This window comes from Sorghum bicolor, chromosome 1, assembly GCF_000003195.3.
Source record: "Sorghum bicolor cultivar BTx623 chromosome 1, Sorghum_bicolor_NCBIv3, whole genome shotgun sequence".
Classification (NCBI taxonomy): Eukaryota; Viridiplantae; Streptophyta; class Magnoliopsida; order Poales; family Poaceae; genus Sorghum; species Sorghum bicolor.
Window position 1 is genome coordinate 6,186,547 of NC_012870.2, and position 20,995 is coordinate 6,207,541.

Here is a 20,995-nt window from a genome sequence, read left to right on the forward strand (position 1 = left end):
ATCGAATTTTATGGTACATGCATGGAGTATTAAATACAGATAAAAATAAAAACTAATTACACAGTTTGCCTGAAAACCGCGAAATGAATCTTTTGAGTCTAGTTACTCCATGATTGGACAATGTTTGTCAAATAAAAACGAAAGTGCTACAGTACCGAACCAAAAATTTTTGCGAACTGGCCTTTGCTCCCTTGTCAAACAGACCAGTAATGGTGATTGATGCGATAGTAGTCTGACTGCCATTTGTGTTTTATTTTATCCAGAAAAACGCATTGCTTTCCGCATTTTGCTCACGGCTAAAATTTCTTGGAGTTGAATGTGGCCTGTTTTTATATATGGAGCATCCTTGTGCAGTGCAGCTGTGCTGAAGAATTCCACAAGAAAGTCATTTCCACACGATTGTGCACGCGCGTGGAGGATCCATCACAAGAATGATTGCTCTGCACTTCTGCTATAGTAGTTGTCGCCTATCTGGATCAAGCATACGCGCATTTCCAGTCCATTCTGCTACGCACCACGGAATGATGAAGGCTTGAATGCCGGCTGTTTCAGGAAAAAAAAAGTAACTACAGAAATGATCACTCGTCATCCTGTCAACTGTTATCCATGAACCAACCCTTACAGGCTAAAACACCCATCCCACCCACACACACAAGAAGAAAACATTCAAACAAATATTGCTCCGAGACTGAACAAATTAAGAAGGAAAAAGGAGTACATTTGCCCTACCAAGCAAGCTAAGTGCCACTACATATCAATCGCTGAATCAAGCAATCTTCTTAGCATTAACCACTTAACCTGATGCTGATATGATTAATAAAACTTTACTCTAGCTTCTATATGAACACTTTTGAGATATAACCAGCCCTCGTATGTTCACGGTTTAGAGCTTCAGAGTCGGCGGCGGATCCACCCAGACGAGAATCAGTTGAGGAAGGCGCAGTCGCGGCGGATGTTCCCCTGCGACGGGTCGGTCTTGACGCCGACGCGGCCGAGCCTGGTGATGGCGTCGACGAAGGCGAGCTCGAAGTCGGTGGCGTTCTGCGCCCACGCCACCACGGTGGGCTGCGACCGGGCGTCGGAGTAGAGCACCTGGTCGGAGGTGAGGAGCCCGCGGCCGTTCACCAGGTTGACGAAGTACTGGTTGTCGAAGGCCTGCGGCGTGACGGGGTCCAGCTGCAGCGCGATGTTGGGGTCCACACCCGTCGGGCACGCCGCCTGCAGGTCCACCGCGTACGTCGCGTTCATCGTCGGGTCCTCCTTCTGCGGCTGGATCCGGTCCGCGAACGTGCTGCAGTGCCCGAACCCCACCGTGTGCGCCGCTGCAAGGATTGCAACAGGAACAAACAGTTCAACAACGTGCCACTCGGAACCAACACGCATACAAATTTCACGCTGTTTCTCAGAGTTTTCAGTGGATCATCATGTATGCAGATTGCAGTGCAGAAACCTTTTCTTTTCAATTTAAAAAATATGTTTCTCTGCGGTGTGTTCCTGCAGTCCTGCTTCGTGATGCCACGAGTTTTTGTTTCTTTTTTGGGCCTTGTTTAGTCCAAAAAAATTTGCAAAATTTTTCAGATTCCCCGTCACATCGAATCTTTAGACACATGCATGAAGTATTAAATATAGACAAAAATAAAAACTAATTAAACAGTTTGGTCGAAATTGACGAGATGAATCTTTTGAGCCCAGTTAGTCTATAATTGGACAATATTTGTCAAATACAAACGAAAAAACTACAGTGTCGATTTTGCAAAATATTTTGGAACTAAACAAGGCCTTGGACAGCTCATTTGGCAGGCCTGTATGTGCCTCAATCAATGGGCCGAATAATGTAGCTGGGCGCTGTCTCAGTAGCAAACGGTCTCTGGGTCGGATTATGCCTACCTAAGCAGTGGAGGCCATGGTATGAGTACAATACAATAATGCGATGCTGATCTTTCTTTCACGTGCAACTGTGCAAGCAAGAACGGCCACCAAGCATTCCAGACAGAGACAGTCGCCACAGTTGACCCATTTCAGATCTACTACTCAGCTGCAGTGCCACACACTCTACTACTATTCGTCTGTGATAATAAAACTGATCAACTCTGCACTCTGCTGTTCTAACCTAGGGGGATAATGCATTTTCTATCGTGCTACGGATCCCTCGAGACCACACAAAATGTTACAGTTTTAATTGCAGAGGTGGGCGGCGTTGGCCTTGGTTTGGTTGGGTTGGGCCCTTTGCTTGACTTGAAAGACATGGAACGGGAGCACATGGAAATCTAGCCTGTGTAAGTACGTACTCCCTCCGTCCCCGAAAGAATCAATTCCTAGGATTCGTGCCAGTCAAACTTTTTAAAGTTTGACTAACTTTATAAAAAAGAGTAACAACATCTATAATATAAAATACACATTATATGAAAATATATTCTATGATGAATCTAATAATACTAATTTGATACTATAAATCTTAGCATTTTTTTCTAGAAATTTGGTCAAAGTTTAAAAAGTTTGACTTAGGACAACTCTAGAAATTGACTCTTTCGTGGACGGAGGGAGTACTTCGCTAATGCTGGTACAGCAGTTGGACTAGAACTTTTCTTTAGAAGAAAGAAAGCACTGACTGGAGACTTGGAGTAGTAATTTGGTTGGAGCAGTAATAATTTACTCACCGGATAGAGCAATCATGTCGGCCTGCGACAGGTTGTTGACGGCGAACATGCTCGTCAGCTGGTCCAGGTTGAACGACGGCGGCGGCAGCTTGCCGTCGACGTTGGTGGACATGGACACCAGCCCGTCCAGCCTCCCCAGCTCCACCGCGTACGACGGCCCGCCAGCCTGCAAAAATCGAGAACCGTCACTTCCAAAGCCTGTAGCCGTAGTGCTGTACTACACTACTACGCTTTACTTCGCAGGGAATCCTCAAAAGTTCGGGAGATTTGGTTCGGGCCGGAAAGGTGCGATTCGTGCGGCATTGATTTGCGCCGCGTGCGTGCTACGAGCAAGGAGGTAGCACGACGTACCAGGGCAATGACGTCCCGGGTGGCCAGGGCCAGGATGTCGGCGCACGACACCTGGTTGGTGCACGCCGGCACGGCGTCGACGGCCGCCTTGGCCTGGATGACGGTGTCGAAGCCGTCGCCGGCCAGGGAGAGGTTGCTCGGGTGGTCCTTCTCCGCCGTGTTGTTCCCCGTCGACACCAGGATCACAGACGCGTCGCAGCCCTGCAAAAGCTCATTCATCGCAGCCTCAGTCAGTCACAGTCACACTCACACACTCACATGGCAAGCAATTAAGCGCACATGCGATGGGACAGAGCGCGCGCAGCCCGGCACGCTCGCTAGCCCGCCCGGGATCTCCAATCGAAGCTCTGGGAAGGAAATGGAGCAAGGAACGAAGGCGGGGGCGGGCGCGCACCTCGACGAAGCAATCGTGGAAGAAGAGGCGGATGGTGGCGCCGACGGCGACGGGCTGCGCCTGCACCTTCTTGGACACCGCGTCGCGCACGATGCTCTCCAGGTCCGGGCACACCGCCGCGTAGTAGTCCTGCCGCAGCTGCGCCGTCACACCGCCGGCGGCCGCGGCCGCGAGCACCGCCAAGAACGCCGCCAGGATCCTGATCCCGGCGCCCATCCTGACCTCGCGCTCCCTCCTCTGCTGTCTTCTCCCCCCCGCACGCAGAGATCGGTCACCTCTGCTGCTGCTGCTGCTGCTGCTGAGTGAATGTCTCCTCGCACTCGGGCGCCCGTGGCAGCAGGCCAGCGGCGGCGGCGGCTTATCACACTCCCACTCTCCCAGGGGCAGGCGGCCGGGTACTGCCGCGAGTGATGGCAGCTGGTGAGGCTGTCGAGCGCTGCGCTTGTGGCTGCAGCTGGTGGCGACCGGTGGTGAGGTAATGATCGGGTGGCAAGTGCCGCGTGCGATTGCGTTTGCGATGCAGTAGAAGCCAAGTCTCCACGGGAGTCAGTGATGAGCGAGGAGAGTTTTAATGCGCGCGGCGCGGAGGCGGAGGCGGAGGCGCGGCGGCGCGCCGTACGTCATGGACGGCTGGGGAGACGCGCCGAGATGCGTGCGCGGGAGGGGGGTGGATGGCGAGGCGAGGATCTAGAAGCGTGGGCGGGGTAAGGGCGGGTGGCCGTGCGGACACATGCGCGCCCGTTGCGTATCTATCCGTCCGGTCCGGTGGGCGGATGCGGTATGGCTAGCTGGCCGCCGGCGATGCGAACATGTGTGCCATCGCAACCTCCACATGGCGCGGTTGGTGCGCCACTGGAGCTATGCGCGCTGTGCTCGCGAGGTCTGCATTTTGCAGGAGTGGTGGCGCGGTGGCGCCAGAGCCAAGAGGCACAAGTAACAATGCCATTACTGTACTCGTCAGTACTCCCGTGGCACAAGTAGACAGCATACTGCTAATATTACAATTTACAAATGAGAAGGCCATGCTTGTTCAGAGATTCACAGAGATCTCACGAGAAGAGCAAGCAACAGAACAGACAACAGAGTTCAAAATCAAGGTTCGCTCCTTGACCGGAACTGTTTTCTCTAACCAATGGTGGAATGTGTGTCACGGACCTATACTATAATAATATCAGACCGGCCAGGAGTACACTTGCTGGGATTGTGCACTACCGTTACTGTAGATTATGGGGCCTCGCGGTAACACGGGGCGGGCGCAAGAGACTGCACATGTGTATCACGCGACGGATGGTCGTCGCCGCCTCCGCCGCGCCGCTGCGGTCCCGTGCACGTTCGTTATTAGGCAGATGCGTGGCTCGATGGCTCGATGCAGCAGCAGGTGAGACCGTGAGAGTCTCTGCTCCTCTGGAAACACGAGTGCGTCCAAGGTGAGGCGTTTGGCCTGCATCCCGGGGCAGGTTTTATGATTGGATTTGGAGACGTCCAGAATCCGCCGCTGCTAGCTGCTAGTGCTAGTACAGTAGTAGAGACGATAATTGGTGTGCACTATCCACTATGGGTCATGCATGCACGGCAAAAAAAAATGGCATGTACCCGAAAGAGTTCCGTTGCTTCTTCAACCTTCCAGCCCCCGTAGCCGCCATTGTGCTGGCCCTGGGGCCTGGGTGCCTTGGATCGTAGCATCAGCCGATCAGCGTCCTTTTCCCATAGCCACCAATTTACACTAGTTAATTACTAAATGTCCTTGGCGACGACGTATGCTTCTTCTTAAAATTCATTAGCAGCAGCGCCGGGCGCACTACTGAGGATGGTAATTTCCGTGCAACGGTCGAAGGATTTGAAAATGACGGTCTTTTTGAACGTTGGTGTTTGTTGATGTTAACATACACTTATCCGAGACCCCAATCCAAGGCGTCAACGGCAGCGATTGTGTCGGCTTTTTTGTTAGCCCTAGCGGCCACCTGCAGTCGCTGTCTTTCACTGTCAGTGGATTGTATCTTTGGTGCCGATTAACCGGTAGCTAACGTCAGCGGCCCAGCCCCACACCGTATCACTCCCTGAGCCGTCGTTCCTGATCGGTCCCGCCTCCTCTGATCGGCCACGCTCAAAATGGGGACCCATCAGTAACGGCGTCTCCACCAGGCCCACGGCCCAAGTAGCTCTGAGAGGACAATTTCAACCGCGGTTCGCCGGCGCCAGCTGGCGACAGAAAACGCGAGGAATCCTCTTGAAATGGGCTTTAAATTGCTGTTGTTGATGGGCCGGATCATGGTTTTGCGGAATCATTATTGTAACCCCAAAAATAATAAGTAGGCAAACAATCCAGCAGTTTACTAATCCGGCCTTTTCCTAAACGAATCGACTTCAGTTTTTTCATGAATCATCACGAGCGCACATTAGGATCAGCTGCATCCTTGTCGTCGTATATAACAAACACAAGTTGCTTAACTGGATTAACACGTCACGGGCTGTGTGCGTGTGATCGTTACGTACGCGATGGATGTGGATGTGACCTTGCAATTGCATTGCCTAGGAAGTTTGTCCAGGACGAGATAAGGCTAATCAAATGGGGGCGACTGACGACTCCTGATGCTTCGGTTCAGCTGTCGATTTCTCGGGTAGTTGCAGTGTCCCTACCAAGCGGCTAGGCATGGCCATGGGGGGCGGCTCCCAAGTCCCAAATCCCGTCTTGCCGTGAACTCGCGAGGGGTCAGAGTACGTGCCAGGTCTGCCACGGCACCGCAGGGTCTGCCTGCCTGCTCTCGCAGTCGCCCTTTTTTGTTTCAGCGGATGCGCGCGTGTGCTATGAGCCTATGATCCTGGTCCTGGTCTCCGGCTTGTTTAGTTCGTGGGATTTTTTGATTTTGTCTATTGTAGTATTTTTCGTTTGTATTTGATAATTATTGTTTAATCGCAGACTAAATAAGATTAAATGATTTATCTCGCAAATTATAGTAAATTATACAATTAGTTTTTATTTTTGTTTATATTTAGTTTTATCCAAATACAAATGAAATTGCTATAGTACCAAAAAAAATTACACCAACAACTAAACAAGGCCTCAATCAAACAAGGGCTACAACAAGAATCTGAAATATAACAAAAGATTTATGTATTATTGTAATTGAGAAAAAAATCGACCATGACAAGCGCCCTAAAAGGTCTTACAGTCAGCTCCTAGTAAACAGTTCTAAGCTTCAATATTACATCGGTGTCCATCCCCCCCCCCCCCCCTTATTTAGACATTCTAGCCTTACCTTGTATACATGGATGTATCGTACTCCCTCCGTACTGGTATTAGAGGTCGTTCTGGCGTCCATAGAAAATGAATGAAAGGAAGTCGTTTCTGGCGTCCGAGTGAAGAATTGGACGCCACTGCTCCTCGCGCTTCGGCTCCCACGCCGCGCGTTAATACAACAGGGCAGTCGAGCCGTCGGACCTGCTGCTTGGTGAGCGCGAAACGAACGAAACTGCCGCGCCCAAGCGAAACAATCGAGCGAATAAAACAAATCCCTGCGGCCACGCGCCATCGGAAAAGAATCATGCGGCGTAGCGACGTAGAGGTCAAAAAAACATTGCGGCCGAAGTTTTCGAACGCTGGACCTCCAGCTTCGGGCCATGGCGCACTTACCAATCAGGCAACAAAGAATTGATGTATAGGAGACACCATAGGCGTATTGAATAAGGGCAAAGAAGGAAAACTCCCCCACAATTAATCACTCTTTGGCACTCCTTGGTATGCGCAATCATGTCCTAAACGACTTCTAATACCAGTATCGAGGGAGTACATGACTTAAATTAAGTTTGGGAAAGCTCTCAGTTCTAGATTCTCCGTGAGAACCGCTCATGGAAAGCTAAACCAGTAAAATACAGCTAGATTTTGGTGTGGATCATGCAAGAATCACTTTTCCAAATTCCAATAGCCATATTATCAGTTTTGGTTAGGGTGCACTGAATTGATAGCAAATGTTTATGTTTCTTCTTTCAGAATTATAAGATTTATCCTTCCTTCAATCGTACCTCGTAAGGCTAGTTTTAATGAAATTTTATCAGAATTTCGTGGGTATTAGTTATGATGATGTGGCACATTATTAATTGAAAGAAAGATGATAACAGTTTTATGAAAGCAGAGAGTTTTATGGAGATGGAGCAATGTTTTCAAAATCTAGATACGTTGGAAACTATGATGTGAAGTTGCCACTGAGACTGGTGTAAGAATTAATGGCAAGGCTCCAAAAGATGAGTCTAATTAATAGTGGTAATAATATTATTAAGGTCTGTCTCAATGGTGAATTTCATGTTGTTGTTTTTCAAGATCGTCATGTTATATAAAATGAAATAAAATTGAGACGAAACACTCACTCTCGATGGAGAGTTTTATTCTATGATTTTAAAAATATTTAATTTCAAAACTCATAGAGAGTTATTAACTGTGCCAAGAGAATCTTATCTAGATAAAACTCATTTCTTCTCTTTTTTTCTTAAATACATTATTATGTCCTCAAAAATACTTATGTTGTAATTTATTTAATATAAATAAAACTTACTTTAAACTTTCGTTGAGACTGGTCTAATAGGTGTACCTTGTGTAAGGATGGCAGTGGGTCGGTTTTGGTTTGGATATCCGTGGGTTTCGGGTCCAGCGGTTTTGGTTTTGGTGGTAGTTTTTCGTCCACGGTTTTTAGGTTCGGGGCCCCGAAACTGATCGGGTTTGGTTTCCACCCGTAGATATCCAATGAATATCCGAAATATATCATTTGAAATTAAAATTTATATTTTATAATATGACAATAATAATTTTATTTACTTAGATTATTAATTTTATTCAAAGTTAACTCATGAAAATATTTATTATTTGTTGCATCTTGTTTATACATATGAATATGTGTCTATATACCCGCGGGTTTCAGATAACCATTCGGGTTTCGGGTATCTGTTCGAGTTTCAGGTATTTGCGGGTTTGGTTTTGGTGCTGAATTTCTACCCGAACCGGTTTCGGGTTTTGACTTCGGGTTTCGGTTTTGGGTGCACGGAGACTCCACCCGGTCCAAACCCGACCCGTTGCCATCCTTAACCTTGTGTGGGTTGTAAGGCCAGTCTCAATGTATAGTTTTATGACACAGTTACCAAGACTATAAACTAGGTAACCGAGCCACATAAGTTTCATGGGGATGAAACTCGATGAAACTCCTTTATTTAATAACCCTGTCAAGTCAGCAATTTTGCTTATGTGACACCCTATTTAATATGTACGATACTCTTATGAAACATGCATTGAGACTACCTAAAGAAAAAGACACCAACAAGTGTTGAGTACTATAGTATATTTTAGGGCGATTTACCTATGATGACGAAACACCGTGTTGTTGGACATCGACTTTCGGCACAATAATTGCTCATAAGTTTGACAAATCCAGGCCCCTACCAATAATTCCTCTCGAAGATAGAAGGTTCAGCACGGAGGTTACTGTGACCGCAAGTGGTTTCGAAGGAATGTTTGAGACTTGGGAGCGATCGATCATGGTTCCATCACCAAACTGCCTAGATAATCTAACACAAATTACACAGTCAAACTGCGGTGCCGCCTGCCGGAGTGCTGCATGTATGGACAAAAAACTAGGAGTATATATGGTACCGCCTACAGTATCTGTGTGCGGCAAATTTCAGGTAATTCAGTTGACAGTTGGCACACAAAAAAAAACCGACACTGTGACAACAACGTGCCTAAATAATCAATACGGAGCGCTTATTCTGGAGAATGTTTTATTCGTCACGTACTTTGTACAACTAATTGCATTGCGGAACACCGAACATCCTATGTGCATTACTAATTTACTATTACACACATCTTCAACAATCAACGCATGCATGCAACGAATCAAACAGGACAATCAACTACAAACAAAACAGAACAATACACCCAAATGAAATGAATCTTCTCCCTCTCCCAGGAACGAATATATATGCATGTCAACGCGCACACAATTTCGTGCGCGTGCACTCATGCAACGATGCAAATGCAATTTTTGTGCCATCAGTTGAAGACGTGGCACTGCTTGCGGATGTTGCCCCGCCTGCCGGACTTGACCCCGACGCGGCCGAGCCTGACGATGGCGTCGGCGAAGGCCTGGTTGAAGGCGGCGGTGCTGTTGGCCAGCGAGTCCACCATGGGGCGCGTGCGGTTGTCGGTGTAGAGCAGCTCGTCGGAGCCCAGCAGGCCGCCGCCGTCCTGGAGGTTCCGGTAGTACTGGTTGTCGAACTGTGCCGGCGAGGCCTGGTCCATGAGCACCAGGTTGTCGGCGCCGCCGTTGGGGCACTTGCTCTGCAGGAACTGCGCGTACTTGGGGTTCAGCGTCGGGTCCGTCGGCTGCCCCGGCTGGAAGCTGTACAGCCGGTTCGCGAACTTGCTGCAGTGCGCCAGACCCACGCTGTGCGCCGCTGAGAGCGCGACGAGGTCGGACATGTCGAGCCCGTGTGCCTTGAAGACCGCCAGCAGCTGGTCCATGGTCTGGTTCGGCTCGGGCAGCTGGCCTGGCACGCTGCTGGCCCTGGAGCTCAGGCCGTCCAGCCTGCCCAGCTCCACTTGGAAGAAAGGCCCGCCACTCTGCATGCACATGCACGATAGGTTATATACTAGTACGATTATGCTGTATCGGGCCTGGAACTATATAGTTAGATATGCCATATATATACCATGGAGATGGCGTCCCGAGTGGCGAGGGCGAGCACGTCGGCGCAGGAGACCGTGCCAGGGCAGGCGGCCTCGACGGCGGCCTTGGCGCTGCGCACGGTGTCGAAGCCTTCGGGCGCGAGGGACTTGTTGTCGGAGGCGTCCTTCTCGGCCTGGTTGCCGGGCGTGGAGTCGATGAGCACCGAGGCGTCGCAGCCCTCGACGAAGCAGTCGTGGAAGAAGAGGCGGACGGTGGAGCCGACGGTGCGGATGGTGGCCTGCACCCTCTGCTGCACCGCGCCGCGCACGATGGTCTCCACGTTGGGGCAGGTGCTCGCGTAGTAGTTCAGCTTCAGGTCGGCCGCGCCGGGCTGCGCGAGGGACGCGGCGGCGACGACGATCGCGAGGATCACCAGCGACGACGACGACGCCTTGCTGCTTGCCGACGGCCTAGCCATCTTTAATTGGTTGCCTTAATTTGCTGCTCGTGTTCTAGCTATGTGTACTATCTACTACTAGATGGTGCAAAACTGGTGGTTATATATATTATGGGGTGTCCGTGTGACCGTGTACACCCAAGGATCGATGTGACGTGAATTTTGTGAAGTGATGAAGTGTCGATCGTGAAATACAAGACTCTGACGGACACTGGCACGAAACCGAGAAGGGTTGACATTTGTGACACGGCACAGAGCTATGTCATGGTCCGACCACGATAGTCTATTGTTCGTGTGTTTTGCACTGTGCTCTCTTAAGGACTGATTCTCGATGTGTTAAAATGGATGCTCGTGGAACATGGACGACTTCCTTGAATGAGACATGCATGGTTGGAAATATATAGGCCGTGTGTGGTGCTTGCTGCTTAGCTCATGCGAGGAATAACGCGCGATAACTGATTAGTTTCTTCACTTTCTTTTTTCCATTGTGGAAGGATCTGATTAGTTACGCCACTTACCAGTAAGGAACGAACCAAATGTCAGTCTCTGGCTAAGTTGCTTCCAGAGCAAGTGCGAGCTTAGACACAACCGATTGAGAATGGCGACCGATGGCTCTCACTGTTTCAAGTCAAAAGGAGATTTTCTTATTTTTTTTAAGAGCCACCGATATAAATATGCGGACATATATATATTAATAGAGAGAAGCATTTTAGAAAATAAAATAAAACTATTGTCGCAAGAAACACAAAACCCAATGATCCTCGTATGCAACAACTATAGGATATCGCTCTACACAACACAGAAAGCAAGCAATAATCGCACTATGTGAAAAAAGCTTAAATCTGCATGTCATGTATAAGAACTGTTAAACATGCGTATGTAATAAGAATTAACACAGACGTCTGTTGAATCACAAGCATCTGTAATAAGAGTCTCAATAAACACCCGTCTCTGATTATCATGAACACAGACGCGCATTGCACAGGCGAAAATACAGACGTTTGTTTGGTGTACACGTCTGCAATATTCTTTCCTCAGACGTGCGTTTAAAGAGGTGTCTGTACTATTGTTTTGGAGCTGTGGGCCTCTAGCCGAATTGGGCCTGTTTGAGTTGGGCCTAGTGTCCAGTTGATATTCTTTTATACTAGACATTTTGTATCATAATAGGAACAGTCCCAAAACCTTCTTTTAGTCTCTAGTAATTATATAAAAGAAAAGGTCTACATAATCCTCCAAACTATCTAAGGTGGAATACTTCATCCTCCAAAGTATAAAAACGGATATTCTACCCCTGAACTTTCAAAACCGATCAAATAACCCCCTAAAGTGGTTTTAGAGGATGATTTTGTCTTTTTCTTTTTTATTTATTTCCGCTGAATCTTTGAAAAAACATAATAAATCACAGAAAAATCATAAAATGAAAAATTCAATTTTGTTGGACTTATGATGAGTAGATCTACACAATGAATATATAATATGGTATACTTTAGTACAAAGTTTTTGTTGTATATTTAAATCTATATTTTTCTATAATTAAAAAGAATAATTCATATATGTAGTTCCTATGGTTCAATTGTGGTAAATTTTTTATGGTGGGCTCATTATTGTATGCCTGAACTATGGTAAAAGTTTTGTATCCATTGGATCAAGTATAATTTAGTTATAGATTTATTTAACTTTATTCTTGTTAAATCTATGCTTTATCTATAACTATAACTAAGTTATATGTGATCCAATGAGTATAAAATTTTTACCATAGTTCAAGCATACAATAATGAGCCTACCATAAAAATTTTACCACAATTGGACCATAGGAACTACATATATGAATTATTCTAATTAATTACATAAAAACATAGATTTAAAGCTAAAAAAAACTTTGTACTAAAGTATATCATATTATATATTCACTATTTAGACCTACTCAGTAGTCCAACAAAATTGAATCTTTTATTTTATGACTTTTTTGATTTATTATGATTTTTTAAAGATTAAACGGAAATAAATAAAAAAGAAAAAGACAAAACCACCCTCTAGAACCACTCAAGGGGATTATTTGACCAGTTTTGAAAGTTCAGAGGGTAGAATATCTGGTTTTATAGTTTGGGGGGTGAGGAATTCCACCCTAAATAGTTTGGGGGGTTATGTAGACTTTTTCCGTTATATAAAAGAGGTCTCCTGCCTTCTCGTTCTTTAACAATGTGACTTCAAAGTCTTATTCGGTCCAACCCTCGTCTTCCTCTTTATTAAATACACCCTCAAGTACCAGAATGTCCAATTTCACAGATGACTCGGGTCCTAAAGTGACAACATGTCCAGTGTTCGCATCAAGCAGCACAACATGAATCACTGCTCCCTGCTCGCCTTTACGAGGTGCTCGCATTTATCGACTTGACGTAGGTGCTCGTATTTTCTATATATATATTTTAGGATCAAATATGTTATTCTTCTGGTGGTAAATGACACACCCTTAACAGAAAGATGTTTTGTATTTCCTCCATCCCAAATTAAAAGAATCACAAAGATTTATGTCATCAAATAGGTATTGGTTTAACTTTTTTAATACCAAGTTTGACTGGAGTAAAAAAAGTCAAACGATTTTCAATTTGGGATGGAGGGAGTACTATCTTATTATATAAATTTGGTCAAATTTAGGATGTTTGGAATTTATAATTCATAGAATGACTTATAATTTAGAATGGAGGGAGTATAATTTTACTATGTAAAGGATACTTATAAGTATATATAACAAAAATTTATGGTTTTCTCTTAATATAAATAAAAACCATAAATTTATACTAATAATATACTAATAAAAATGTTTGATGACAAATGTTAGGGGTAGTAGTAGTAGTAGTAGTAGTAGTAGTAGTAGTTTAATTCTTTTTTGAAATTTGGCATTGTTAAATATTAAAATGTATGTCGACAAAGAGTATACAAAAATATATTAAGGAGTAAAAAGAATTTATAATTCTATGAATTTGAAAATCATATGTATAGAATTTTTATTTTATTTTAGTCTAGAATTGGTACTGTTTAAAAGGATATTTAAAAAAGTATAACAAATAAAGACAAAAAATTGTTAAAAGGATATTTAAAAGTATAACAAATAAAGACAAAAAATTGTGAACCATATGGGCCCATCAAAGGCCATCAGCCTCGCCACACTCAACCGAAAGGGAGCGGGCAGAGCTATTGGCCCAACAGGCCCAATATAGTTCACGTATGCCTTAGGATTCTGTGAGAAGGAGTTCAATGTGGATAGGAGAGCTTCGCTTTTTAAGTTGATTGTTCTGTCCCTGAACTAGCGAGGTGGGATATAAAATTGGCAAGGAATGAGCGCCTGTGACCCCTTGGTGGTGTGTACCATCAGTATTTTGCAAATGGGCCGGCCCAGTTCGATTCGCCTATAACCTAACGAGCACCCGTGACCCCATCCCCTTCCCTTCCGCTTCCCATTCCCCTTCCCATCGAGTTGACCATTTGCAAGAGCCAGCAAAGAGAGGCGCGGCGGTGACGGCGGACTCGCCGGCGTCGAAGATGGCCAGCGGCAGGCGCGGCCACAACTCTCGGACCCAAGCGCGGAACAAGCTCGGCCAGTTCTCCCCCGAGCCGGTCGTGGTCACGGTCACGGACTCCGACTCCAACAACGACTCTGGCTCGTACCTTGACTCCGACTTCGACCGTGACCTCAACGTCAATGAGGCGACAGAGACAACAGCTGTGAAGCCATTGGTATGATTTAGGGTTACACATTTGTCGGCCTAGTTGGGATTTAGGGTTTGAATGGGGGATTTAGGGACAAAATTGGTTTGAATGGGGGATTTAGGGACAACATCATCGGGAAATACTAGAAAGCCAAGCGCGGCGTTGCCGCACTCTTGTTGGACAAACCAGCCAGTGGATTTAGCCTAGTTCTTTTTGCTTGACCGACTGGTTAATATAATTTCTGAATGATTTTAATGATTTCAAAGTATGTGTTATTGTCAATAAGAACGCTCCTTGGTAGCAGACTGCATGATAGGATTAGGAAAAAAAAGAGTTAGAGCACAGGGACATATTCATCTCACAAGTTCATTGACAAGAGAACATTTCATTTAATAGCCTAAGGACATTGAACCAAATGTAGAAACTTATTGTATCTAGTACTTATACAAAATTAGATGACCACTGGCTAATAAATTAGAAGCAATGAAGAAGTTTATTTGTGAACTCGAAACAAATTGACTGTAACTAACAATGTGATTAGCTCTTATCAGCTTCCTTCATTTAGAAATCTTGTGAAGCTCTAAATCTTGTAACAAATTACCGAAAGCTTCAACATCTATCACAACTATGTATCACTGGGATGCTGTATTCCTGTTCTTGCATGTTTGCACTATATGGTACCAGACAGTTATGAACTAGGGAGACTCGCATGTTGTGAATGCTTGTAAAATTGAACTGGTGTTTCCGTAAATATGATTTAGGGTTACACATGGTACACAAATGTACTTAACAGATTTATTCCTTCTAATTTCAAGGCTCCAGGAGCGGCGTCCGGCTCCAAAAGGGCATGCTGCAACACCAATAAGAAGGCTCCAGGAGCGGCGTCTGGGTCCAAAAGGGCATGCCGCACCGCCAACAAGAAGGCTGCAGTGTCCGTTGTCAAGAAGGCCAAAGGGGTAAAATCTGTAGAAGAAATTTTAATTTGCTGCTAAGACTCCTCTACGTATTTAAGCATGTAGTGATAATTAAGGAGATAGGCCAAATGGTTAGCATTTGCTTACATCATTTTTTAGATTTACACTTTACTGATCCATTCTTACTAATTTATTCCAAACAGACCAGCAAGCCATCATCTTTCAACAGTGATACATCGTCTTATGGTTTCTACACCGACCCAAGCGATGACAGCTCCGATGACCTGGCTGACTTATTTGAGAAGGCAATGGAGGACATTGACAAGAGGATCGATAAGCTGTACCGTACTGTCAAGAAGAGGTTTTTTCCAAATGACTAGACTGCATTGTAAAGCGCAACATGTCCAGCTAGTGCATGCATGGTGTAGTAGTGCATGCTAAGTTAGGCTATGCTGGTTCCTGGTGATGCAGATAGTGCATTCTCTTTTAGTGTAGTTCCTGGTGCATGGTGATGCAGACTTATCTTTTGGTGTAAATAAATAAATGTTAGGAAATGAAAAGACTTGTCTGATGGGAATCAGTAGAACTATGTCGTTTAACTGCTTGGACCTAATATATATAAGGCAAATGAGTTGCTTAGACCTAATATTTCTTTGCTTTGTGTGTTGCCTATGTGTCTGACTTGCTCAAAGTTTTGGATGTTAGTTTTTGTGAGGTTTAGACTTTACTGTTGGCATACTCAGAAATAATAGTGCTTAATAAAAAAATGATAGTTCGTGTCTACTGAAATACAAATTTCTCTCAAAACACTGAAAGCATCCACATAGGGATCAAAGAAATAGAAAAAGCTAAATCATTTATCAAAAAAGAACATCATCTGAATCATCTCTCAAAACACTGAAAGGAGGGACGACTCCATCACTTATATAAGTGTCACCTGGGTCTTCGTCTTCATCAAGGAAATCGTGTTCAGGTACAGACATTGCTGTTGCAAGAGCATGCTCAATAATAGAAGCTTGAACAGTAACCCCATCAAGGCCAGACCTACTCCAAGTCATGACATCTCCAATTTGCTGTTGAACATTCATATCTCCCACACCTACATCACACTATGTAGCAAGCTGAACTTCTCTGAATGTTGATTTATCGATAAATTTCATGCCTACACTGAAATTTGGTACTGAAGTACTACCATCAAATCTTAGGAATACCATACACACCACTACACCAGATGTTTCATCATATTAATCATCACATTCATCGGTGATGCCACACTAGAATCACATTCCTCATTAAGACTAGTAGGACATGGATTGGATGCTCAACATTGACTTCATGTCCTTCATCAAACTACCACCAATCCTTTGGCATTGAATTTCTTCCTTAACTACTTGACATGAGCTCTAATTTGGACTGCATAATCACCGTCCATAACTGAATCAGCATGCACAGCTGATTCATTAACTGACAAATCTTGCATAATCAACTCAATATTTTATTCAGTGCAAATGGTGCTAAAAACATCATGGAACCATTCAAAAAATCATTACATGTCCTCAACGAGTAAAAATAAATGTCCTCAAACATACAAAGCTGAAAAATATTACAACATCTACATAAAGCATGCATACTTTGACTCACACGTTTGTCAAGACTTATTCATTAGCCCAAGGGCAATAGTAGGCGCAGAAAAACATGGTGGCAGGCCCTTTCGATGACATTTCTATGCGATTACGAATGAGCATAGTTGAATATCTCCTTTCTACGATGTGCTTTTGCTGCGTTTTGGAGGTCTTGAAGATGATACTTGCTTCCCTTTTGAGTAAGGTAACCGGACCGGTCCACCAGGTGGTACTTCCCTACATGAAGTACCTGCAAGTGTAGAGTGTTTCAATTACAAAACTGTTATAACTACCAGCTATAGAACATAGTCATGCAGCCTAACTTAATTGGTTGTACATTTAAGGCCATATTTTCAAGGTCAAAAAGAGTCATGCAGCCTATAGAACATAGTTGGGCTCATTCTAAACATGTTATGCAGTACTATTGGCCAACTTCCTCTCTACCCATTCCAACCCAGTCAAGAGTGGTTTCCTATACTCAGCCCCATTACAGTACTTGTCCAGATGCATAGGATACTCATACATACCGTGGCTGAAACCAACTGCATTGTTAATTTTATCTAGGACCAGTTTAAAAAATTGGTCCTCCCATTCATCTTCAGAAACAACCTCATCAAGTTCTGCATCCCTCTGCACAAATTAAAAAAAAAACAGTCAGCACTTCTTCAACTCTATATATATGGCAACAACTCACATTCAATAAACGCACATATTTCGATCAATAGTCATCTTGCATATTTCTGTTTTCATTCAGGAATTTAGTTGGAGTACAGAAAAGTAGTAGCAGCAGCTGAACTCTCCTTTCATTTCCAGACTAGAGTTTTACTGGATAACCTATCTGGGACTAATATAAATTGTAAATACAAAGATAACTAAACTTATAAAGATAACTGGGCCGAACTTTCAGCCCATCGGCCCTGGCAGCCTGTTGGCTGCCCATGACAATAATACAAGACATGTCAGAACTAGACCTGCAGTGAACAAATGCCTAGACCAGGCTACAGTGCATGTTTCTCCAAACAGATAGGAAAGCTCGAATTTGTATATGCTTTGGAATTTGTGACTGTAGTTCATATAGTTCCGTATCCGTGTTAAAAACATCTATATTTGTGGATGCTCTTATAGCTCATTATCATCATGGTTTTGGTACTGAACTACTGATATAATAATAACACTATTTCCTGAACATCTCTTTTGATGAATCAAACATGCAGTTCTATATGTGATCAATTTGTTCTATAGTTTCTTTGAAAAGAAAAATGGACCAAACTTGGAAATATGTGGCATAATGTTAAGAATAAACTAGGCACCCAAATTGAGTCCTAAGAAAAACACAACGATCAGTGATAGGCTGAGCTCTTAGGACTAGAAACCGACTAATGTATAGGTGAGAACAGAAACCTACTTATGTATAGGCCTTGGACTGTCGAGACTCGAGAGTTTGTTTCAAATTTCTGTATAGGCTTTCTGTTTGTTTCGAATTTCTGATCCATGCTGTATTCCTCTTATCAAGTTGTGATGGTGACTTCGGGTGAACTGCAATCATCGGATCAATCACTGAATGAATCTTTTTTGCCCCTTTTGCAGTGACTTAGGCTTGCTTGGCCCTCTCTTTTGCCCTTTTGGTGTGCAAAAATCAGTATGGAAAAAGAAGCTATATACTGGTGTGCAGAATTCATTGTGTGGTTATGGTTGTCAATATGGTTGCTGGAAGTAGTGGATGGAAGCTTTGTAAGCATAAGCACTTGACTGAGTTCTATAGGAGCAGCAACACTTGAAAGTAGTTGATGGAAGTAACTGTGTTGTGCTACGTAATTAAACTGCTGTACAATTAAGTTGATTTATGAATGTCTCTTAGCTTCTATGTTTTATTGTGTTTTGAAAATACAATGAACTGCTATGTACGTCATTTTGCTGTTTCGTAGCTGAATGGTGCAGACTGGCTTTCCTAGCTGTGCTGCATCTGCGCAGGGCCGCGAGCACATGGAGCCGGCGTGGACAACTGCATCTGCGCAGTGACAATGGGGCAGGGCGGGGCGGGCGGGTAGCTTTGGGTTAACCAACCAATATCAGGGCAGGTTGGGGCAGGTTCACTGGATTGTTTTTGTGGGCAGTGGCAGGGCGGGTGGACGACTCGTCAATTGCGCGGTGGGTTGAGTCTGGGGAGGGTTTGCCCCCACTAGCAGGCGTACCCCCTTGTATCATTGTCTGAATCTACCTGTAGGCCGCTGCCTTAGTCTCTGATTTTTTAGAAGAAAAATAAGTGCCATGGATTTGAAACCAAAAAAGAGGAACAAACTGTGCACTGCCAAAACAAAGATGGCACTATGCTGCTACATATGCATTTCTTTTCATGCATCGATGCTGCTTAGTAATTTGCTTGTGTAGTTAGTTGTGTTTCACTTATCAACTCCAACAGAAAAACTAATCTTCCTTTTGCTTAGTATGTTACCCTTATCAGACTAATTAGTTTTGGCACCATGTTTACAGATCAATGATGTGTAAATGGAGATTTAGGGCAACTACTTGCAAAGCAACACCGGTGGTCTTCTTTTAAGGTTTTGTGGCTGTTATGATGTGTGTGCAGTGACAACATAGCCACCGCCCATTTGCCTCCTTGCAAGGATGGCGGTGTTGGGCTTGGAAGAGCCGGACTATACCCTCTCCCTGCCAAAGTTGCCTTCGCGAGTCATATGGGAATGACAGCATATGCCTGTGGTTTTGTGTGCGTGTCCTATGGTTCAAGTTGGTTTGTTATAATAGAAATGGCAGCATGTGCCTCGAAATGAGAAGGGGGTGAAATCGGTGATGGACAGTGTTTAATTAGTGTTATTCGAAAATACGTAATGTGTATTTACTAAGCTTCTCATGCTTATATCTCATTGTAGAGCTTAGATTTTATTTTCACTGTATTCCAAATCAATGATTCTTGCAATATTGATTTTAACGGAGACTAGCTGAAACTTGATAATTAGTTGCAAGGTCATAAGTGCTTTGCAGTTTAAAATTCACAATAAGATATGACATGAGGCAATTTCTAATTTCATATCTGACTTTGCATCGAATATGGTATGAAGACTTATGATTGGTCACCAAACATCAAGATTGCAATATCTTTTGGGGTAACAATATAACACACTCATAACTATAGTATCATGACATTATGCTTTCCAGTTGCAACGCACTGGAATTTACCTAATACATCATTTCATTGCATGGATAGAAGGGCCTAATGGCCAATGGAAGTGTTTCAAAGGCAATAATTCAGTTAGGACAGCATTGATTTGGCCAGGAAGGAACTTGGATGTTTGAAAAGGATCGCATCGAGAGAATGGCCAAGAACATACCTTTAGGAGTGGTTTGCGTCGGATGCCACGTGGCTGTGATCCACCAAAATCCTCGAACTCGGCATAGTGCTTAACGAGTTTCAACCTTCCAGCCGGGTCGGACGCCATGAAGAACTTGGTCGCACTTTTGGAACAGGCGATATCCATCACGTATGGCCACAAATCGGTTTGTTCACTTGCACCACACGCCCTAGCCATCTGCTGCACTTGCTCAATCCTGCTTTCCAGTTTCTTCTGCTTACGATGGAGAAATTCCTGCCTAGATTCCCAGCTGCTCTGCATAATCTCCAGAAGTTCTTTTATTCTCTTGTCAATGGACGTAACTTCTTCTGGGCTCATTGACTTCTCGTTCGGGTAGGATCCAGTGCAGCGTGCGCTGCCGCTGCTCCTACCGACATTGCTCCCAGTGCTGAGCGGGGTTAGGTGGTCACCATCCTCATCTTCTGGCTTGTTCTCATCTTCTGGCTTGTTCTGCAAAACACGAAACAATAGGATCAGAAGCAATAACAGATCAGTAAACCTGGGAATGGTTTGGGCTAAAACTGGGTTTTTAGTTTGGTTTTCATTTGGGTCTTCACGATTTGGGTGAAAACAGGGTAAGGTCAGTGCATTGATTCGATCTGGACTAGCTAGTCAGTGAACCAGTTCGGCAATGGGTCCAGTGTACGTCGTTGTCTGCCGACCGCGACCACGTCCAGGTAGCAGATGAAGCCCTCGCGCACCCGACCCGTGGGCAGCACGACCACGGCCTCCTTCCTGCCGGCGGCGTGCGTGTTCTGCCAGATGGGGTCGGTCTCGGCCAGGTACTCCAGCAGCAGGGTCCAACCCCGGCCCGAGGAACAGGTCCCCGAGCGTCAGGCCGGCCGTGGCGGCGCGCGAGAAGGGCATGGGCCTC

At 44.9% G+C, this 20,995-nt stretch overlaps 3 protein-coding genes across 3 annotated transcripts; all 3 read right to left on the reverse strand.

The window, feature by feature from the left end:
• Positions 547-4,089, reverse strand: LOC8086198 (peroxidase 35). Its single transcript, XM_002466362.2, has 4 exons — positions 3,403-4,089; positions 3,009-3,209; positions 2,658-2,823; positions 547-1,322 (listed from the first exon to the last, which is right to left on the reverse strand). Exons 1-4 carry the CDS (start codon positions 3,616-3,618, stop codon positions 925-927), a joined length of 981 nt encoding a protein of 326 aa, XP_002466407.1. The 5' UTR covers positions 3,619-4,089; the 3' UTR covers positions 547-924.
• On the reverse strand, positions 9,128-10,603 carry LOC8086199 (peroxidase 50). The gene is made up of 2 exons (XM_002466363.2): positions 10,096-10,603; positions 9,128-10,006 (listed from the first exon to the last, which is right to left on the reverse strand). The coding sequence occupies exons 1-2, from the start codon at positions 10,528-10,530 to the stop codon at positions 9,437-9,439; spliced, it is 1,005 nt and encodes a 334-aa protein (XP_002466408.1). The 5' UTR covers positions 10,531-10,603; the 3' UTR covers positions 9,128-9,436.
• LOC8086200 lies at positions 16,611-20,244 on the reverse strand. Its single transcript, XM_021462446.1, has 3 exons — positions 20,101-20,244; positions 17,281-17,383; positions 16,611-17,003 (listed from the first exon to the last, which is right to left on the reverse strand). Exons 1-3 carry the CDS (start codon positions 20,206-20,208, stop codon positions 16,894-16,896), a joined length of 321 nt encoding a protein of 106 aa, XP_021318121.1. The 5' UTR covers positions 20,209-20,244; the 3' UTR covers positions 16,611-16,893.